This window comes from Lepidochelys kempii, chromosome 17, assembly GCF_965140265.1.
Source record: "Lepidochelys kempii isolate rLepKem1 chromosome 17, rLepKem1.hap2, whole genome shotgun sequence".
Classification (NCBI taxonomy): domain Eukaryota; kingdom Metazoa; phylum Chordata; order Testudines; family Cheloniidae; genus Lepidochelys; species Lepidochelys kempii.
In genome coordinates, this window is record NC_133272.1 from 19,308,583 (window position 1) to 19,325,901 (window position 17,319).

A 17,319-nucleotide genomic window follows, 5' to 3' on the forward strand; every position below is an offset into this window, starting at 1 on the left:
TTGTTCTTTTCTGAGAGCTCCTCTCCCGCCCCAACGTGCTGCACAGAATCCTGCTGAGCTGCCGCTCCCCCTGCCGCCCGCTCCCCACCCTCCTGCTGCTCTCTGGGGCACACCTGGCATGATTACAATTCCTTCCACTCTCTAATCTGCAGCAGCGCTCGTCTCCAACCCCGTCTGGCCCTCACAATGTCAGAGCTGGTCTCCCCCTCTGCCCTCCCCTTTCACACTCCCTTCCTTCCCCTCCACTCCCATCTCATCTCCCCTTCCCTGCCCCATGCCTTCCTGCCCCTCCCCAGCATTAATGGTTTTAATGGACGGGGAGGTGTTTGTGCCAGGGCCTGACCAGCAGAGTCAAGAGGCTCAGAAGCTCAGGGACATCGCCCAAGAGGAAAGCAGAGGTGAAGGCATTGCTGTAAGGGCCATGCAGCTGTTCCATGCCCTCTGCCCTGTGGGGAAAAGGCCATTGAATAACACTGAGTTCCTGTGGATGAGACGCTTGATGTGTTATTGCTCTTGCCCAGTGGCAGATTAGCCCAGGCAATCGGGGCACCCCGACCCACGCAGCGCTCCTGCCGGGGAGTGGGTTTGGGGCATAGGGGCTTGTCCCGCTCCATCCATCCGCTGGGGAGCGGGGGAAGCCCCCACGCCCCGACCCCGCTCTCCAGCAGGAGCGCTGGGCGGGGAGGCGGGGACTGCAGGTGGAAGGGGTGGGGCCCTCACTCTGGCCCAGAGCCCCACAAACCCCTCATCTGCTCTTGCCACACCACTACTAATGCCATCCAGCTCTGGCCAGCAGCAGATCTGAAAGCACTTTGTGAGGGAGGGCAGCACTGTTACCCCAGTTGTACCGAGGGGGGAACCAAGATAAAGTGATTTGCCCAAGGGAGGAGAACCCAGCTCTGCTGAGGCCCAGACCTGTGCTCGAGCTGCTAGGCCACACCGATTTCCCTCGAACGTATATGATTTTGAGGAAACCCCATGGGCCCGGACGTCCCCAGATCAGTGCGTTACTAACTAGGTACTAGCTACAAACGTACAAGGCCTCGGGACACCCTCCCCCACTGCTGCTGTGTTAGGGGCCGGTGGCTTCCACCCCAGCAGACACTCGAAAAGGCACACTGCCCCTTTCCTGTCCACGACAATACCCCCTTCCTTGCAGATCGGGGCCAGGACTTCATGCCTGGCAGTGGCTGAGGGACAGCAGGCACGGTCCTGGTGTACCTGGGCACGCTGGGCCCCAGTAAACGCCCGCTGCACCGTCCCTTTGCATGAAAGGCGCCACATAAATGCAAGAGCATGACAAGGCATCGTGATACGTTTACTTGCAGTTACACGGGTCAGCCACAAGATGGCAGGGTGTGCTGCCTGGCATGCCCGAGGGGCTATGGTGGGGCTGGTGAGCAAAGCCCGGCAAGGCTGGGACGCGAGCTGCGTGGACCCTCCGTGGGCCTGTGGCGTCCCGTCAGCTGTTCTGTCGTACAGCTCCCTCCTGTGGCCCAAGGGCTGGGAGTCCCCGGACTGCGACCGCTGCCGAGGGCGCAAAGGAGGACAGCGAGGCAGCGGTTCAAAAATGCAAACTGCAGTTTACTTGGCCGGGCACCGATGAGTTGAAAAGAGAAACCCACCTGCCCCCAGCAGTATATACAAGAACCACAGAAGCTGAACCTCTCACACCGGCCGGCCGGCTGGTCCCTGAGGATGGCTTCCAAGGGGGGAGGGGAAGGGAGAGGGATTGGGCCCTGGTCCTTGAAACAAGTTCTAGGGGCTATAGGGGAAAGCACCTAACGCCGCACCGCTGCTGGGCTGCTCCATCGCCTGGAGGGGCCACTCCATCCGGCAGCCGGCTGAGCTGGGGGCCTGCTCCAAGCCCAGTGGCTTCCATGGGTGTTGGGTGGAGTCCCCGCTCCTCCCCTGGGGCCTGGCCGGGACCCTGCGGGGCTGGACTCTCAGACTCCAGGCAGAGATCTGGGAAGGCCAGGTGGGGGTTGGCTTGACCTCTTTCCTCAGCACTTGCTTGGCCGAGGGGGCCCGGGGCTGGCTCTGTTGTAGGGCTGCAGCCGTCAGAAAGGGGCCCCCCCGTCAGAGATGAGGCGCCTCCCTCCCGGCCACTCCAGAGCCCTGAGCCACGCTGCCGTCAGCAGGCGTTGTGCACAGACCCCTGGGCTCCGGCCTCCCAGCACAGGTGTGCCAATGCTCCCGTGGGCCGGGCCAGGACGGGGCTGTCATTCTAGCCCCAAGGCTCCTGCGTCAACAGCAGGCGGTGGGGAGGGCGGGGTGCCGAGGGGTCATTGTGTGTTCAGGTGCCAATCAGCCGGCTACACCCCTGGCTGGAATTTGCTTCTCTTTGACAGGATCCCTGCTCTAGATCCGGGCCCAAACGTCCCCAGCGCTCAGGAGGAGCGTGGCTCGGGGCCCGGCCCTGCACCCACGTGAACCTGGAGCCACATCTGCAATGCTGGCGGGCCGGGAACACCTCCATCACATTCCTGCTGATAGGACAGACGGGTCCTATTCCCTACACTGGGGGTAAAGAAACGGGATCAAAGCACGGGACCCATTAGCTGGGGGGGGGTGGGGGATAGTCTTTGTTTCTCAAGGGCTTTTTAATCCCTCTGGTCCTGTAAATGGAGCTCTGATCTCATCATGGGATTGCCCTGCCGCTAGCTCCTCCAGTTAATCTGGCTTCATAAACAGTTCCAGGAGGTGAATAAAGCCTGCGAGAAACAAACGACCGAGATGCCCTCAGTGTCACCAGTGCCCAGCCCCATGCACCTGCCAATTGGAGTTAACAGACAGGACCCTTTGACTGGCAGGAGCAGAGGACGTGGCTTGTTTACTCCCCTTCTTCCCCAGCTGTTGCTCTGTGTCCTATAAAGTCAGTCCCAGGGAAGTGGGAAGCAGCACGGCCGGTCAGGCCAGGCTGGATACCCCAGATGGGGAGCATGGAGCCTCTCCTCTCCCAGAGCCGGTGATCCTAGAGCATCAGGGTGAGCGTGTGGGAGGCTGGGGCCTGGGGCGTCTGACAGGGATGCTGGGCTTTGGGGCGCGGAGGGAACGCTGGGCAGCAGGACATGTGATGGGGATGCTGGGGCATGGGCCGTGATGGGGACGTTGGGGGTTGGGGAGCAAAGGGGACACTGGGGCCCAGGGTATATAGGGGACACCAGGCAGCAGCGTGCGTGATGGGGACACTGGGGGTTGGGGAGCAAAGGGGACACTGGGGCCCAGGGTATATAGGGGACGCCGGGCAGCAGCGTGCGTGATGGGGACGCTGGGGGTTGGGGAGCATAGGGGATGCTGGGATCGAGGGTATATAGGGGACGCCGGGCAGCAGCGTGCGTGATGGGGACACTGGGGGTTGGGGAGCATAGGGGATGCTGGGATCGAGGGCATATAGGGGATGCTGGGCAGCAGGGTGCGTGATGGGGACACTGGGGGTTGGGGAGCAAAGGGGACACTGGGGCCCAGGGTATATAGGGGACGCCGGGCAGCAGGGTGCGTGATGGGGACGCTGGGGGTTGGGGAGCATAGGGGATGCTGGGATCGAGGGTATATAGGGGATGCTGGGCAGCAGGGTGCGTGATGGGGATGCTGGGAGTTGGGGAGCATAGGGGATGCTGGGATCGAGGGTATATAGGGGATGCTGGGCAGCAGGGTGTGTGATGGCGACGCTGGGGTCCGGGGTTTACAGGGGACACCGTGCAGCAGGGTGCGTGATGGGGAGGACACGGAGTGTATAAATGGGATGCGAGGCTTCTGGGGGTGCCCGTGGGCTGACTGCTGAGCCCAGGACGATGGCCTGCGGAAAGCTCTGGGCTCCTATGGGGAGGCGGCCGGCGAGTGAGGCCGGGGCACGTCGCTGTGGGGCTGGGCTGGAGCCTGCGACGGGGGGATGTGGTGGGTATCATACTGCCTCTCTCTGAAGGACCCAACGCGTGGCTCCTCCGGGACCGCGGGCTCCTCTCGACGCCAAAGCTTAAAGCTGTAAACAAGCCACAAACAGGCAGCTGGTGAGCACCACGGACCACGCAGGCAGCTCCGCGGACACAGCACCCAATCCTCCCGCAGCGCCAGTGGCTGCTGGGGGGGGCGCCCTGTGGGGGGGGCCCAGTGCTGCGGGCCCCACCCAAGCTGCTGCCCTCTGACCCCAGGGTGCTGAGCAGAGAGGGTTGGTGCTGCGTGAGTGCCAGGTGGGGAGGGCAGCTCACTCGCCATTCCCCAAAGAAAGCAGATCCAGAGCGTTCCCACCGGCCTGGGCTCACAGATTCCCGCCCCTGCCCCCCCCAGGTCGAGCCAGTCTCTGCTTCAAGGCTGCAGCGGGCTGCGCTTCCCTCCGGGCTTCGGCACTCACCACTCGTAGGCGACCGTGCAGAGGAACAAGATCACCAGGATGCCGATGAAGCTGGAGAGGATGGAAGTGATGACGACCATGGTACCGCTGCGCCTCCCAGGCCAGGTGTCGATGGAGCGCGCCTTGCGACCTGGGGCACACGGCCGGGGAAGCTTTCACTGCGGGCAGGGAGCCAGAGGGGACGGGCTGGGAGGTGCCGGGGATGGTGGTGGGGACTGAAGGGATCCAGCAGGGAAGGGAGGAGAGGAAATGGCGGGGAGCATGGCGGAAGCTGGGATAGTTTAGGGCCAGCTCCCTTAATGCTGCTCGGACAGTCACTTCCCTCTCCCAGGTTTGTATGGGTGGCGCGATGCCCCGGGAGCTCAGTGTCCAATTCCCAGTAGGGAGTTGTAACGTAGCCTGGTCACTCAAGGCTTCTGACCGAGTATCAGGCTGTAGGGCCCTATAGGGAGGTGCAAAGCTGTTCTACTGACTCACCCTGGCAACTAGACCAGGTGGGCCCAATTAACGACAACTCAGGAGTATCTCTGAGCAGGGAGGGACAGGGGGCCTGCAAGGAGACACCCTGGGAACTGCCAGCTCTGGCTGGTATGTACCATCCTGTCTAACAAGCCCTAAGAAGCGTGCAGAGGGTGAGTCAGGAACCCAAGTCCCTATTTGTTGCCTTGAGAGTGGGCTTAAAGGAGACAAGAACCCTCCCCCAAGATGCTTACAATGCAAGAAGCCCCTTCCCTGTTCTTCCAGGGTTACCTTGCTTCAGCATAATTTGTTGGGACCATCTTGTCTCTGCCTTGGACCCATTGGTATCCAGGATGAGGAATTTCACTCTGAAAGAGGGGGCGACAAAAGGAGAGAGAAGGTCAGGGAAATTTGGCAGGGCTCCAGCCCAGCCCACGTTGAAGCATCAGGGATTCAGCTGCAAACGACAAAGCCACCGAGACCTATCATGGTTGGAGAGCAAAACTGACCCAGCTTGTCATTGACAAATACCGGGTTTGTCTGTCCACAGGCTGTTTCCAGATAGCTGGCCCAAGACACCAATCTCTTGGACCCTCTGCTGGTACATCTCGCTGCAGCTCTACTGAATCCAATGGCACTATGGTGAATTACACCAGTAGAGGATCTGGCTCTTTCTCCTTGCCATCACCTTTACCCCAAGTCCTAGTTATTCAAGGCTGGAAGGGCCCATTCTGATCATGTAGCCGGACCTCCGGCAGAACCTCCCCCACTCATGCCTGGGTTGAGCCCATAATTCCCACTTGTCCCATAGCGTCCTTGTTAGAAAGCCATCCGCTCTGGCCTTAGAGACTTCAGGAGGTGGAGACTGCCCTGGGTCTCAAAGTCGGTTGGTCCAGTGGCTAATTACCTTCACTATTAAAAACTTATGCCTTATTCCTGAATTTGTTGAGTCTCAGCCCCCAGACAGTGGATCTTATTCTTAGTTTCTCCGCTAGATTAAAGACCCCCAAAGCAGATGTCAGATGTTCAGTATTATCAGCCTTTGGTATATCAGGACCTAGGTACGACAGTCGTCGGCAGGAGCAGTGTATGCTAAGAGAGACACTCGGACTATCGTGGTTAAGGATACGATTTAGTTACGGAGGTCACAGATTCTGTGACTTTACTGGACCTCCATGACTTCAGCTGTCAGCAGTGGGGGTGGAGCTGGGGCGGTCAGCTCGGGCTCTTAGCCCCCTACCCCCAGGGTCCAGCTGTCATTTCCACCCCCCTGCCCCCAGCCCTCTCTTCCCTGCCTTTTGGCTCCGGTGAATTTTTGTTTATTGCCTGTGACTGGCCATGACATTTACTAAAAATAACAGTGACAAAATCTTAACCTTAGTCACGGTCTATGGAATCAAAGTCCTCCTTAAGCAGGAGGTATTTGTTAAAGAAAACAGCTACTGACTAGAGACACAAACAGGTTGCCACGCAGCTCAAATTCCAGCCTGGTTACCCTTGTTTACCAGGCACCACGCCCTGCCTGCAAGTGTATGGAGCACAGGGAGACATCTAGTGGCTGAACGTTATACTGCAAGTAACCTGTCCTCAGACAGCCCGAGGAACTTCAGTTCTGACGTAGAGGTTTGTTCTGTATCTTTCTGTGTATGTAGAAACCTCCAAAACGCAAAGCCCCCTGGTGCCAGCAAATTTCCTGGGTGAGATCCTGCCCTGAGACACACCTGCATAACCCCGCTAAAATCAACAGGCCGGAAGGATGTAAACTAAAGGCAGAATCTAACCCAATTCTCCGCTCAGGTAGCCAGCACAGGGGTCTTCTCTGGTTGCTTCCCTGGTGGTGCCCCTTTCCCCGGCACCATGTGGGATTAGATATCTGCAAACCACTCCGCCCGCCGTGCTCAGAAGTTAGCTGGTGTCTTAAGACAGTGGCTGGGGAGTAACGCTTCAGAAATAAGGGGAGAAAGAGAGAGAGTGGAAGAACAGTGAGAAGAGAGAAGGAATACTGGTTTTCTGAGCGGCAGGTGAGGAAGAGCAGGTGACTCTTGCATCAGGACTGCGAGAACGGCAGAAATGAATGCACTGGGGCACTCATCGTTAAAGAGCCAGTTAATTACAAAAGGCAACTGAGGGACTGGAGTGGAAAGAGGTGGCAGACTCGGCCCTGTGATCCGGGAGCCAGGATCTAGCAGGCTCCTTAAACTTCCTTGCACCGCAGCCAACCCAGCTGCAGAGAGTGGGTTAAAAAGAACCGGGAGCCTCCTTAGCAAATGCATGTGCTGGATTCTGTGCGCGAGTGAGTTCTAGACTGGGAAAGAGCAAGCTTCGAAGGTTGCAACGGGTGCTGCACAGATCCGAGGAGACAGAAAGCCAGAGAGGGTGGGAATGGAGGGACAGGGGGAGTTAATATTAAAGAGGTTGAATTTGTTATCAGGAATCTCTTTGGGACAGGGACCATCTGTCTATGCTGTGTCTGTACAGCGCCTTGCACAGTGGGGCCCTGGTTCAGGACAGTGGTTCCTAGGGGCTACTGCAAATACAGGTGATAATAAACCTCTAATCTCTAACTATACAGGACTGAGCCTCCTCCTGCTGCCATCCGCATAAGTCCACTGTCTGCCTGGGAGTTACTCCTGATTTCCGCTGCGTGAGGGAGAGGGCAGCCAGGCCCCGACCTGCAGGGATGCCTGGGCTCAGACTGTCGTACCTGTAAGGCCCAGGATGAGGCAGGGGTCCGTTGCAGTACTCCAGGCTGCGGTCATCTTTGCAGGAGGTGTCACTGCCAACCCGGAGCACGCTAGCGGCCCTGTTTTCAGCACACGGGTAGAAGGCAATGGAATTCTTCAGCGTCATGTAATGGAGAGCAGTCGATAGCTTCTGGTAGGGAGGGATCTGGATCTTGGAGGTTGGATTTTTGAAATGGGATGTGGCTGTGGATGAAAGAGAAGAGGGCGTTCCCGGATTAGGCGGGAAGGCTGGGCTGGTGGTCAAGGTACTTGACTTGGGAGATGGTCGGTCCATTCCCAGCTCTGCCACTGACTCCAAGGCTGACCCTGGGCAAGTCATTTAATCCCACAGTGCCTCAGTTTCCCCACCTGTAAATCTTTCCTTACGTCACAGATGTGCTGGGAAGCAAAATCCATTGGTGCTGAGTGGCACAGATGCTGTGGAGATAGGGAGCCTAGAAAAGCCCCTAAATACATTGGAAAAACCTGCACCCCAAACCCTGTAAGTATAGAAAGGCACAGGTTCGGAATGGGGATTGTTCCAGGGCAGACCCCTGACTGCTAAGGTCATTGCTTGAGCAAACTCAGCCTCCCCCTGAGACTGTGAGTAAGGATGGAGCTTGGGTTGATCTGCCCTGAAAGCACAAGCTGCTACTCCTTGGGCCAACATAGGATCTCCATTAGCTAGAGCAGTATTAGGGCTTGTGACCTGACCAGGGATCTGGCTTCACTGCAGAGCTAACTCTGGCTTGTACTCCTGGGCTGCCCCCAGCCCTCTTCCTGTCCACATACCAAACCCTCTCACCCGAACTGAGTGGCGTTTTCAACCTGTCTAACTGACCCAGTAGGGGGGACAGGCTCAGACCCAAGGGAGGCTTTCCCTCAGGCTAGCCACCTGTCCATTTTCCAGCGGGGACACCGGCAGAACCATGCCAGTGCTGATCACTGTGCTGCCTTCCCCCGATTCACCCCGTGTGCCCAGGAGGACAGACCTGCTCTCCCCAATTCACCGCTCAGCTCACTGCAGCGCTACGAACCATGGGACGGGCCCCCTGAAGTTACTTTGCGGCAGGGCTGTTGACACCTGGGTGAGGCTAGCCCAGGAGCTCGGCTCCAGGGGCTGATTGCCTGAGTTAACTCTGCAGGGAAGTCCTTCCCTACATCTGACCCTCCTCCTCGGTGGGTGGGGGGCGGGGGCCGTGTTCAGCCCAGCTGCTGCATTACTGGCTGTCATGCCACAGTGCCGCAGGGCCTAAGTGTACGTGTCCCCGTGTGAACATAAGCAGGAGGGATGGCCCACGGGTGGGCACTCTCCTGCTGTGAGGCAATGATTCTGCCCTGTGCACACGAGGAAGCAAAATCGCGAGAGTGGCCCGTGGATGGCGCATCGCCAGGCCGTGGGCTGCGACGCCCTTGTGCCCAAAGCCTGCGGGTCCCAGCGAGGGTGCTGCCACGCCGGGACAGAGAGCGGTGCGTCGCCGCGGGCATGGCGCACGGGCGAAAGCTGCGAATCGGTGGCAGCGAGACACGCTGCTGGGCTGAAATGCACAGGATGTTCGTGATTTCCCAGTGCTGGGGAATGGAGCGGGGGCCGCAAGACCGTCTACATTGCAGAGCACTCTTCCGTCAGCCTAGCTGCGTCTACACTGGGGGCTGCATTGGCACAGGGCCAGCGGTTTTTCCACAGAGCCAGCACAGCTATGCCCTCCATGGAAATGGGGCAGTGGGTAATGAACGTGAGATCACTGCCAGGCTGGCTGGGTTAGGAATCCAGAGGATTCTTGCTCCCCTAGGAACCATGGCAGGTCGTTAGCTTCTTGATCTGCGGCAGGATTTTTTCAAAGGGCTGGGTAAAGCGAACCCCACGCTCAGATAGGAGCAATCCAAAGTCACGCTCCAGGGCGTAAGGTGAGGGCTGCAGGGGTATTTTTGCTCCATTCACAGCATTGTGCAATTGGCTAGGTGTACGAGGGAGCAGGTGTTCTCCTGAAGCCGCAGCTGGAGGCAAGATGCCAAACCTGAAGGACCAGGGGCGGCCTGATCCGGTGTGGCAAACCCCACATTCCAAGGAATCTCTAGAGCCCAGCCTAAAATGTCATGCAAACACGTATTTCTCTGAACTCATTTACATTTTGGTGTCCTCGGGCTCCTCTTCTGCTTGGCTGGGCACAGTGCAGCTCATTTGGATGGCTGCTTTCCACCCTGCCTGAATCTGGCCTGGACAGAGGATCTTATTTAGCTTCTCGCTAGCTCAGGCCTCAAGGAATTGAGGCAGCCAAGTTCAGAGGTTGCTTTTGAAAATTTGAGCCTCCGTGACTAGCTCAAGGCCACAGAGTGAGACAGTTGCAGAGCCAGGACTAAACCACAGGCCTCCTAGTGCTGTACTCTGACCCCGTTGCCTTTACTAGGGCAGGGGGTAACCCAGGGTAGCTGCAAATTGGTGCCCCTTAGAGAGGGCACACAGCCCTACAATCTCTCAAGCGAGGGAGGAAGGAAAAGCCAGAAGGGGAATAGAGGCGGCTGTGAACTTCCTCCTCAGACAGTGCCATATTGGGGCTGGCAAAGGCTGTTGTAGGCACAGGGAAAGGTGCCTGGCGGGGTCTGGAGCCACACGTACCGTTAGTGAAGGCAACGACGAGCCAGATGTCATCGGTGCCGTTCACGTACTGATCGAAGATGCAGATGGGCTGGTCCAGCGTGAAGGTGGTAGCGGTGAGCTTCCCTTCCAGCGACTTGGCAGTGATCTGGGGCGTGTAGGGGACAGTCTCTGGAGAAACATAAAGGGGAACACACAAAGTGAGGCGGACACGGGGCCCAGCAGAGAGAGGGGTGGGGAACCCAATGCTTCTCATTTCCCTCTGAATGTAGGTGTTCCCCAGCATTGTCAGCGGGCTGATGGGCCCATGGCAGCTGTGGTCATAGAGTGAGCATTCATAGAATCATAGAAGATCAGGGTTGGAAGGGACCTCAGGAGGTCATCTAGTCAAACCCCCTGCTCAAAGCAGGACCAATCCCCAACTAAATCATCCCAGCCAGGGCTTTGTCAAGCCGGCCCTTAAAAACCTCTAAGGATGGAGATTCCACCATTCTGAGCCGGATTCTGAGCATAAATATGGAGTAACACCGCTCAAATGAGTGCATAGGCAGCCGGTGAGCTGTGACAGCTGCTTACCCTGCTGACCAGGATGGGCTCAGTTCCACTGGGTTCCCCTGGTTTGCTGCACCCCCTGGTCTCTCCTCTCCCACTCCGACTGGCACCTCTTTGTGGCAGGGGCCAACGCTTGGTTGCAAGTATGTACAGCTCCTAGCAGCGAGGGGGCCTTGATCCATGCCTGGGACACAACCACCCAAATACGCCAACGCTTTGAAGCGGTGTAACAGAACCAAAGCTGGCCTGGGGTCTCCGAGCAGAGACCACCCACCAGGGCACTCACTAATGGTTCCAGTCGTTGTGCCCATTTCACACAGGTCACCAGCGGGCCGCTGGATCTTAGCAGCTGAGTTCTCTGCTGACCTGGAGCGGACCCGAATCCATGACCGAGATGAGAAAGGCTCAGTCGTGCACAACCAGTACCCTAGTGTGTCCCTTAGCACGACTCACAAAGGGATTGGACGTGGCTCCGGATCACAAGAAGATCCAGCGTTATCCTACTTAATGCTGAGGGATCTAAGACTTCGTGCTTCTGGGCACAAACCCAGGCCTCTGATCACAAGCCGGATTCACGGAAATGGACCCCACTGGCATTTGGGGCCTGATCCTCAGTTGGCGTCATTGGGCTACAGGGGTAAACGGGCATTGCTCCATTGACTTCCATGGAGCGACCCTGATTTACACCAGCTGAGGATCTGGCCCTCAGCATCCAAGGTGATGGATTCCCCCCACTGGAAATAGCTTCCTGCAGACCAGCTAAACTCAGTCTGTTAGAGCTGTGGGAATCCGGAGTCAAGCCAGATTCACACTGGTGTAGCTGAGCAAAGTTCCCCCCCACCCACATGAAATTAGAGCAGCCCGTGTTGGGGAGAACTGGGGGGCCCGCTGGGCGTGCTGCTGAGCTGAACGGACAGGGTGGGTCCCGGTGGCCGGCCGGCCACCCTGCAAGGCACAGGAGTCCCCGTGGCCGTGGGCACGGCAGCTGGTGACGTCATGTGATGTCCGTACCGATGCAGCAGCCTGCCTGCCCCGGGGGGCCGTGTCGCCCCGACATGGTGCGAGGTCGAATCCAGCCACGTCATGATGCAGCAACACAATTACCACCACCAGCGGGTCACCGTGCCCTGCTGGGCAAACACAAACCCTCGCCGGGAGCGCCGTCCCTGCTGATGAGCTCAGCACGCTGCGGCCTCCGGGCCTAGGACCTCCACGCTGGGCTGGCAGCCTGCTCCCCAGATCCCCTGGGGGTGCGGTTGGTGTGGTAGCACCGGGAAGCCCCGCTCGTGGACGGTCCCTGCCCCACGGAGCTCACCTGCTCTGGCACGAGGTGGGCAGCACCAGCTTCTGGGATCATGTGCCTCGTGGCCTCTCTGCTGAGGCTGAGCACAAAGGGCGAGCCAGCATGGCTATTTGGTGACCGGGGCAGCAGGGAACTGGACCCGCGTCCGCAGGCAGGCATCAAATCGCCGCCCGCCCGAGGCAGCCACTGTCAGTCGTTCCCACAATGGGCTGGCTCAGAAGCCACATGCCTGAGGTGCAAGGCTCTGTATCCCCATCCAAGCAATAGAGACCCACCTCCTGCCCAGGCTATGCTGAGGGACCGAGTCTGGGACAAGGCCCCCGCTCCCTCTCGCCAAGGGAAAGCCCTGGTGGAAGCCAGCCCAGCTCCATCCTGAAGCCGGGGCTGCCTTCCCCAGCGGGTAACTGCCCCAAATGGGAACTAATGAACTCGCCCCATATCTGATCACTCCAAACGCCCTGGAGGTCAAGGGGGCCTCCCCAAACTGCTTCCCAACACCAGTCTGAGCAGGGGTTTAACAGCTCCCAATATACGTGGGGGGGGGGGTTGGATCCCCCTGGCAAAGACCTTCTGGGGAAGAAAAGGTCCCCCCAGATTCTCTCCCTCTGCTAAGTATTTAGGGGACAAGACCCTTCAACCCCACAGCTTCTCCCTTCCTCTCTCCACCCCATAGCGTCCCTCCCCACCCTTCCACCCCATAGCTTCTCTCTCCCTTCATCCACCCATCGCTCTCCCGTCTCTGCCCATCGATCCCATAGCTTCCCTCTCCCTTCCCAACCATCCCATAGCGTCCCTCCCCACCCTTCCGCCCCATAGCTTCCCTCTCCCTTCATCCACCCATCGCTCTCCCTTCTCTGCCCATCCTTTGAATTACTTCCCTCTCCCTTCCCTGCCCAACCATCCCATAGCGACCCTCCCCACCTTTCCGCCCCATAGCTTCCCTCTCCCTTCATCCACCCCATAGCTCTCCCTGCCCTGCCCATCCACTGCATAGCATCCCTCCCCACTCATCCATCACATAGCTTCCCCTTCTCTGCCCATTCACTTCATAGCATCCCTCCCCACCCACCCACCCCATCGCTTCCCCTTCTCTGCCCACCCACCCCATAGCTCTGCCCCTCCCCAGCAGGCAGTACCACCAGACCACTATCCCCTGTAATAGTCAAAAGATTCACCTAGGACCCTGCCCGCGCTGATCCCAGTCAGCATCAGCAGCAGCCCCATTGCAGCAGTGGATGGCATGGGTTCTCTGTCTGTGTCTTGGCCTGACCTGGAGCAGGGCAGCGAGGGCCCCCGTGCCTCGCTCTCTGTCCTGTGCACTAGTGTGAAGAGGACGGCAGAGAGGAAAGATCTCCCCTCTCCCCCCCAGTTAAGATATGTCCCTGCCCCCAGGGTCTCTGCTGTGCCCTCCGCCCCCCCAGCTCCCAGCCGCCTGCATTCCTTGCTGGGGGATCGAGGCCCAGATAGCAAACAGGTCAGGCTGGTTCTTCAGCAAAGCTCCAGGGCCCCAAAGGCTGGTCATGAAAGTGGCCGGGGTAGAGAGAGCCCAAGACAAGCGGCCGGCCATTCCCCAGTCAGGCTTGCAAGAGTGGAATGAACGTCCCTGGGGCCGGGTTTCCTTGGACCCCGTGTGCGTTGCCTTGCTCCACCTGGCCCTCAGCTGGGAGCCTGACTCCCAGGGTGCCATTGTTACTCTCCAGGGGCCTGGATCTGAACCCCATGCACAGGGAAGGCAAGAGGCTGAGCTCCAGGCAAGGATGCCTAGATGAGGTTCCCTGGCCTTTGCGCTGCAGGAGCATCACAATGGCCCCTTCTGGTCTTAAGAGCCCTGATGTTGAGGGGGCCTCAGCGGTAGGAGGGCATTACTGATGGAGACACAGGGAGGTGAAGGCCCAGCATGGTCAGAGGGGCTCAGCACCCACCCCTGGGCCAGATTTTCAGCCCATCGGCTGCTGAGATCTTTCCGACATCTGTCCCCTCGTTAGGTGCCTGCAGGGGAGTGGGGCTCTTTGAACCCCTGGCCCATTGCGGGGCCATGAACGTCAGCGCCCATGTGCGGCAGAGCTCGACCTTGAACGCGCATCTCTTGAGTCCCAGTCCAACATCTGGGCTGCCAGGCCACCTGTCCTGAACCCACTCCAGCTTCAGCCTGTTCGATTTGGGTTAATCTCTAGCGAGGATTAACCCAGACCCACGCAGGGGCCGGTTCAACTCCGGCTCCGAGCGTTACGCCCCAGGCCTCTGATTATAAACAGAACCGGGGTGATTAGTGGATGGAGAGAGCTCTTCAGTCAGGCATTTCACAGTGTTTTACACAGATGGAGCAACAGCATTATGCCCATTTTATAGATGGGAAAACTGAGGCACAGTGCCCTACACAGCTGACATTCCCAAAGTGGGCTCTCATTCTGAGTGGCTCAGTATTTGAGCCTTGTGGCTTTGAGTGGGCACCTCTGCAAGCCAGGCCCTTTATGTGTCCCACACTGGGACCCAAAATTGGAGGCAGCTACGTTTCAAGGCCACTTTTGAAAACTTCGGCCCCCGTGACTTGCCCAAGGTCGCACAGTGAGCAAGTAGCAGAGCTTCCTGCTGCCTAGGTGGTGCCTTTACTCACTGAACTGTGCTGCCTTATGAGCTACAGAGCTGTATTGTGCATGCCTCGGCAACATGCTAATTCCTATCTTCTCCCTCTCCCTTCTGGGCCTGTGGGGCTGGAAACACGCCTCCCCCACAGCTTTCACACGGCATTCCTGCCATTCCAGAGAGCGCAGAAATAACTCCTCCAGAACGCTGTCTTCCTGCAAAGTGAGAGGGCCCCTGCCCCCAGTTCCGGCATCGAGGTTATTACCTAGAGACAGGTGGATCTGTTTCAAGGGTAATTAGGAGAGAGGATTGTACAAATCACCAGGCAAAGGAAGCTCTCTGGGCCGGACTGCATTTTCAGTGATGGGACAGTAAATCGTGTGTGTGTGTGTTTTTCCAATGACATAAAAATGTTACCTAAGGAGAATCAGACACTCTGGCTGAAATCCTGCCCCACAGAGATCTTTTGGAATTTTGCTACTGACTTCAGTGGGGCCAGGGTTTCCCCCTAGATGCATAAATTGGGGCCACTTGTTTAATCCCAAATATTTGGGGTGGGTTTTTTGGGGAGCATTTTTGTCACAGAGAGAGATTTATGGGGCCAAATGAACCAGTATCTGATCCTCTCTTTATAAGGCCCCGTCCTGGCACTATTCATTCAATAACTACAGTGGCTTGAACCCAAGCCTTGCCCCTTGTGTGCATAACCCGGACAGATGCATTGTACAGTCACACATTGTACCTGCAATAAGGACAGCAAGACACGAATGCACTCAGTATAGACGGCAGGTTTCCAGACAGCAAAGCCAGATATCTTGACACGTCTCTATTTCCATTGAAACGTAATCTCAACAAGCTAAACCACGCAGTCCTTAATTCCCATAAGCAACTTTAAGATCTCAGGTGGGTTTCCATTTTTTGCCCCCCAAATTCACCTTTCTTCCCATTAGATTTGCCTCCAGCATACAAACCGTACCACGTTCTTTGCTGTTCCTCGTTACGGGACCCAATTTGCAATGGGCTCTGCCCCCTGTTGACTTCCTCTGTAAAATGGGGCTAACGCTACCGCCCGCCTTTGGAAGGTGCTTTGAGCTCTACTGATGAAAAGTGCTAGCTAAGAGCTTGATGCTATTATCACAAACAAGCGGTGGGACTCTATGCAGGAGGAAAGTGAAAATCAGCATAGCTTCAATATGCTGATTTACACCAAGTGATCATCTGGCCCCTTATCTCCATTTGGGAGCTAGGGGTAACTGGGATTCCTGTTACCGTAGCCCCAGGAGGAGCACATAGGCTCACAGACCCATGCAGTGTGTATGAGGCCAGCTCTCGGGCTACGGCTCCTACACTGGCTGTCTATGAACAGCTGTTTTCATAACAGAACGCTGGGTCCCGTCCGCTTGCTATAGTAATGGCTGCTGGGTTAGCTCCAGTCTCAGACCACGGGCTGGCATCCACCTAGAAACGTTTGATAGCAGCCCTCAACTACCTGCAGGGGGGTTCCAAAGAGGATGGATCTAGGCTGTTCTCAGTGGTGGCAGATGACAGAACGAGGAGTAATGGTCTCGAGTTGCATTGGGGGAGGTCTAGGTTGGATATTAGGAAACACTATTTCACTAGGAGGGTGGTGAAGCACTGGAATGGGTTCCCTAGGGAGGTGGTGGAATCTCCTTCCTTAGACGTGTTTAAGGCCTGGATTGACAAAGCCCTGGCTGGGATGATTTAGTTGGGGTTGGTCCTGCTTTGAGCAGGGGGTTGGACCAGATGACCTCCTGAGGTCTCTTTCAGCCCTGAGCTTCTATCATTCTTTGTACATGCTGGGCTCCCGCATTCACAGTCACAACCGTAACCGCCAACAGCCAAGATCCCCTCCATCCCTCCGAGCACTAACAGGGCGGGGGCAGCCAGGCAGAGCTACGCAGCAAGGTGATCACAAGAGATGTTTGTTAGATCTGATTCTTCCCAACGTTACCCATAGGAAACAACAAAGACCCGTGGTTTGTACACAGCCTGGTTGGGGGCACAGCTATGGCCTGCCGAACGGCTGCACTGAGTGACGTCATTACAGCACGGCAGAAGGACGCTCTGGCGTGGAGCCCTGCGGACCTCGGTGGGACTCAGCAGCACAGTGTCCTGATGCCAAGAGCTCCTCCCAGTCAAGGCCGGGGGAGTTCTGCCGGTGGGCTTGCTGGCATTAGGGGGTGGCCCGCATTCGCCAGGTGATACATCCGCGTGCCACCATGAGTCACTGGTTGAAGGAGTCCCTGGAACCAGTGAGCGCAGTTCAGAGGCTTTGCTGACTTATTTACAGGGTCAGGCCCCAGCTAATAACAAACAAACCATCGTCCCTGGCCTACGCGCTACAGACAATTGGAGAGAACCTGGATTCTCTGCATTCTTTACCACACGGCCCATCCAGCTAGTCCCAGGCTCACGCCAAAGGGCTCACAGCACTGGCTTAGTCCACCTGCAAGCTGTACAGGCTTCCAACCCCCCTTTCCCTGCCCGTGGAGCTACTCCACTCCTGGGCCCCCATCCAGGCCTGCTAATGCACCCTGCTAGTGACTTACATCATTCCCTGCTTTCATCTGTCTCCCCTGGCTTTGCAGGGAAGGTTTGGGGTCAGTTCTTATTGAATTCAAGCCGCCGCTTACACCCTCGGGTGGGATCTGGGTGCTCAGTGCTCGGAAAGGCTGCCGTGGCTGTAGGAGGAGATCGCATTGTATTTGAAAATACTGCACATGCGGTTATA

At 57.5% G+C, this 17,319-nt stretch overlaps 1 protein-coding gene across 2 annotated transcripts; it reads right to left on the bottom strand.

The window, feature by feature from the left end:
• Nucleotides 1-3,803: 3,803 nt before the first annotated feature.
• LOC140899701 (uroplakin-3b-like) lies at nucleotides 3,804-17,303 on the bottom strand. 2 transcript variants are annotated; one of them, XM_073315609.1, is made up of 6 exons: nucleotides 17,201-17,303; nucleotides 10,151-10,300; nucleotides 7,515-7,737; nucleotides 5,102-5,178; nucleotides 4,352-4,481; nucleotides 3,804-3,982 (listed from the first exon to the last, which is right to left on the bottom strand). In XM_073315609.1, exons 1-6 carry the CDS (start codon nucleotides 17,286-17,288, stop codon nucleotides 3,820-3,822), a joined length of 831 nt encoding a protein of 276 aa, XP_073171710.1. In that variant the 5' UTR covers nucleotides 17,289-17,303; the 3' UTR covers nucleotides 3,804-3,819. The 2 variants fall into 2 exon arrangements, with proteins under 2 accessions (XP_073171710.1, XP_073171709.1); XM_073315608.1 differs by lacking the exon at nucleotides 17,201-17,303 and adding an exon at nucleotides 13,160-13,341.
• Nucleotides 17,304-17,319: the final 16 nt, after the last annotated feature.

Bases quoted from the DNA above. Each gene is read 5' to 3' on its own strand.
- LOC140899701 (XM_073315609.1), bottom strand. From the start codon at position 17,288: ATGCGATCTCCTCCTACAGCCACGGCAGCCTTTCCGAGCACTGAGCAC. The intron at 4,482-5,101 runs GTAACCCTGGAA...CGTGTGCCCCAG, and splicing joins ACAAATTATGCTGAAGCAAG to GTCGCAAGGCGCGCTCCATC. The intron at 3,983-4,351 runs GTGAGTGCCGAA...GCTTGTTTACAG, and splicing joins TGCACGGTCGCCTACGAGTG to CTTTAAGCTTTGGCGTCGAG.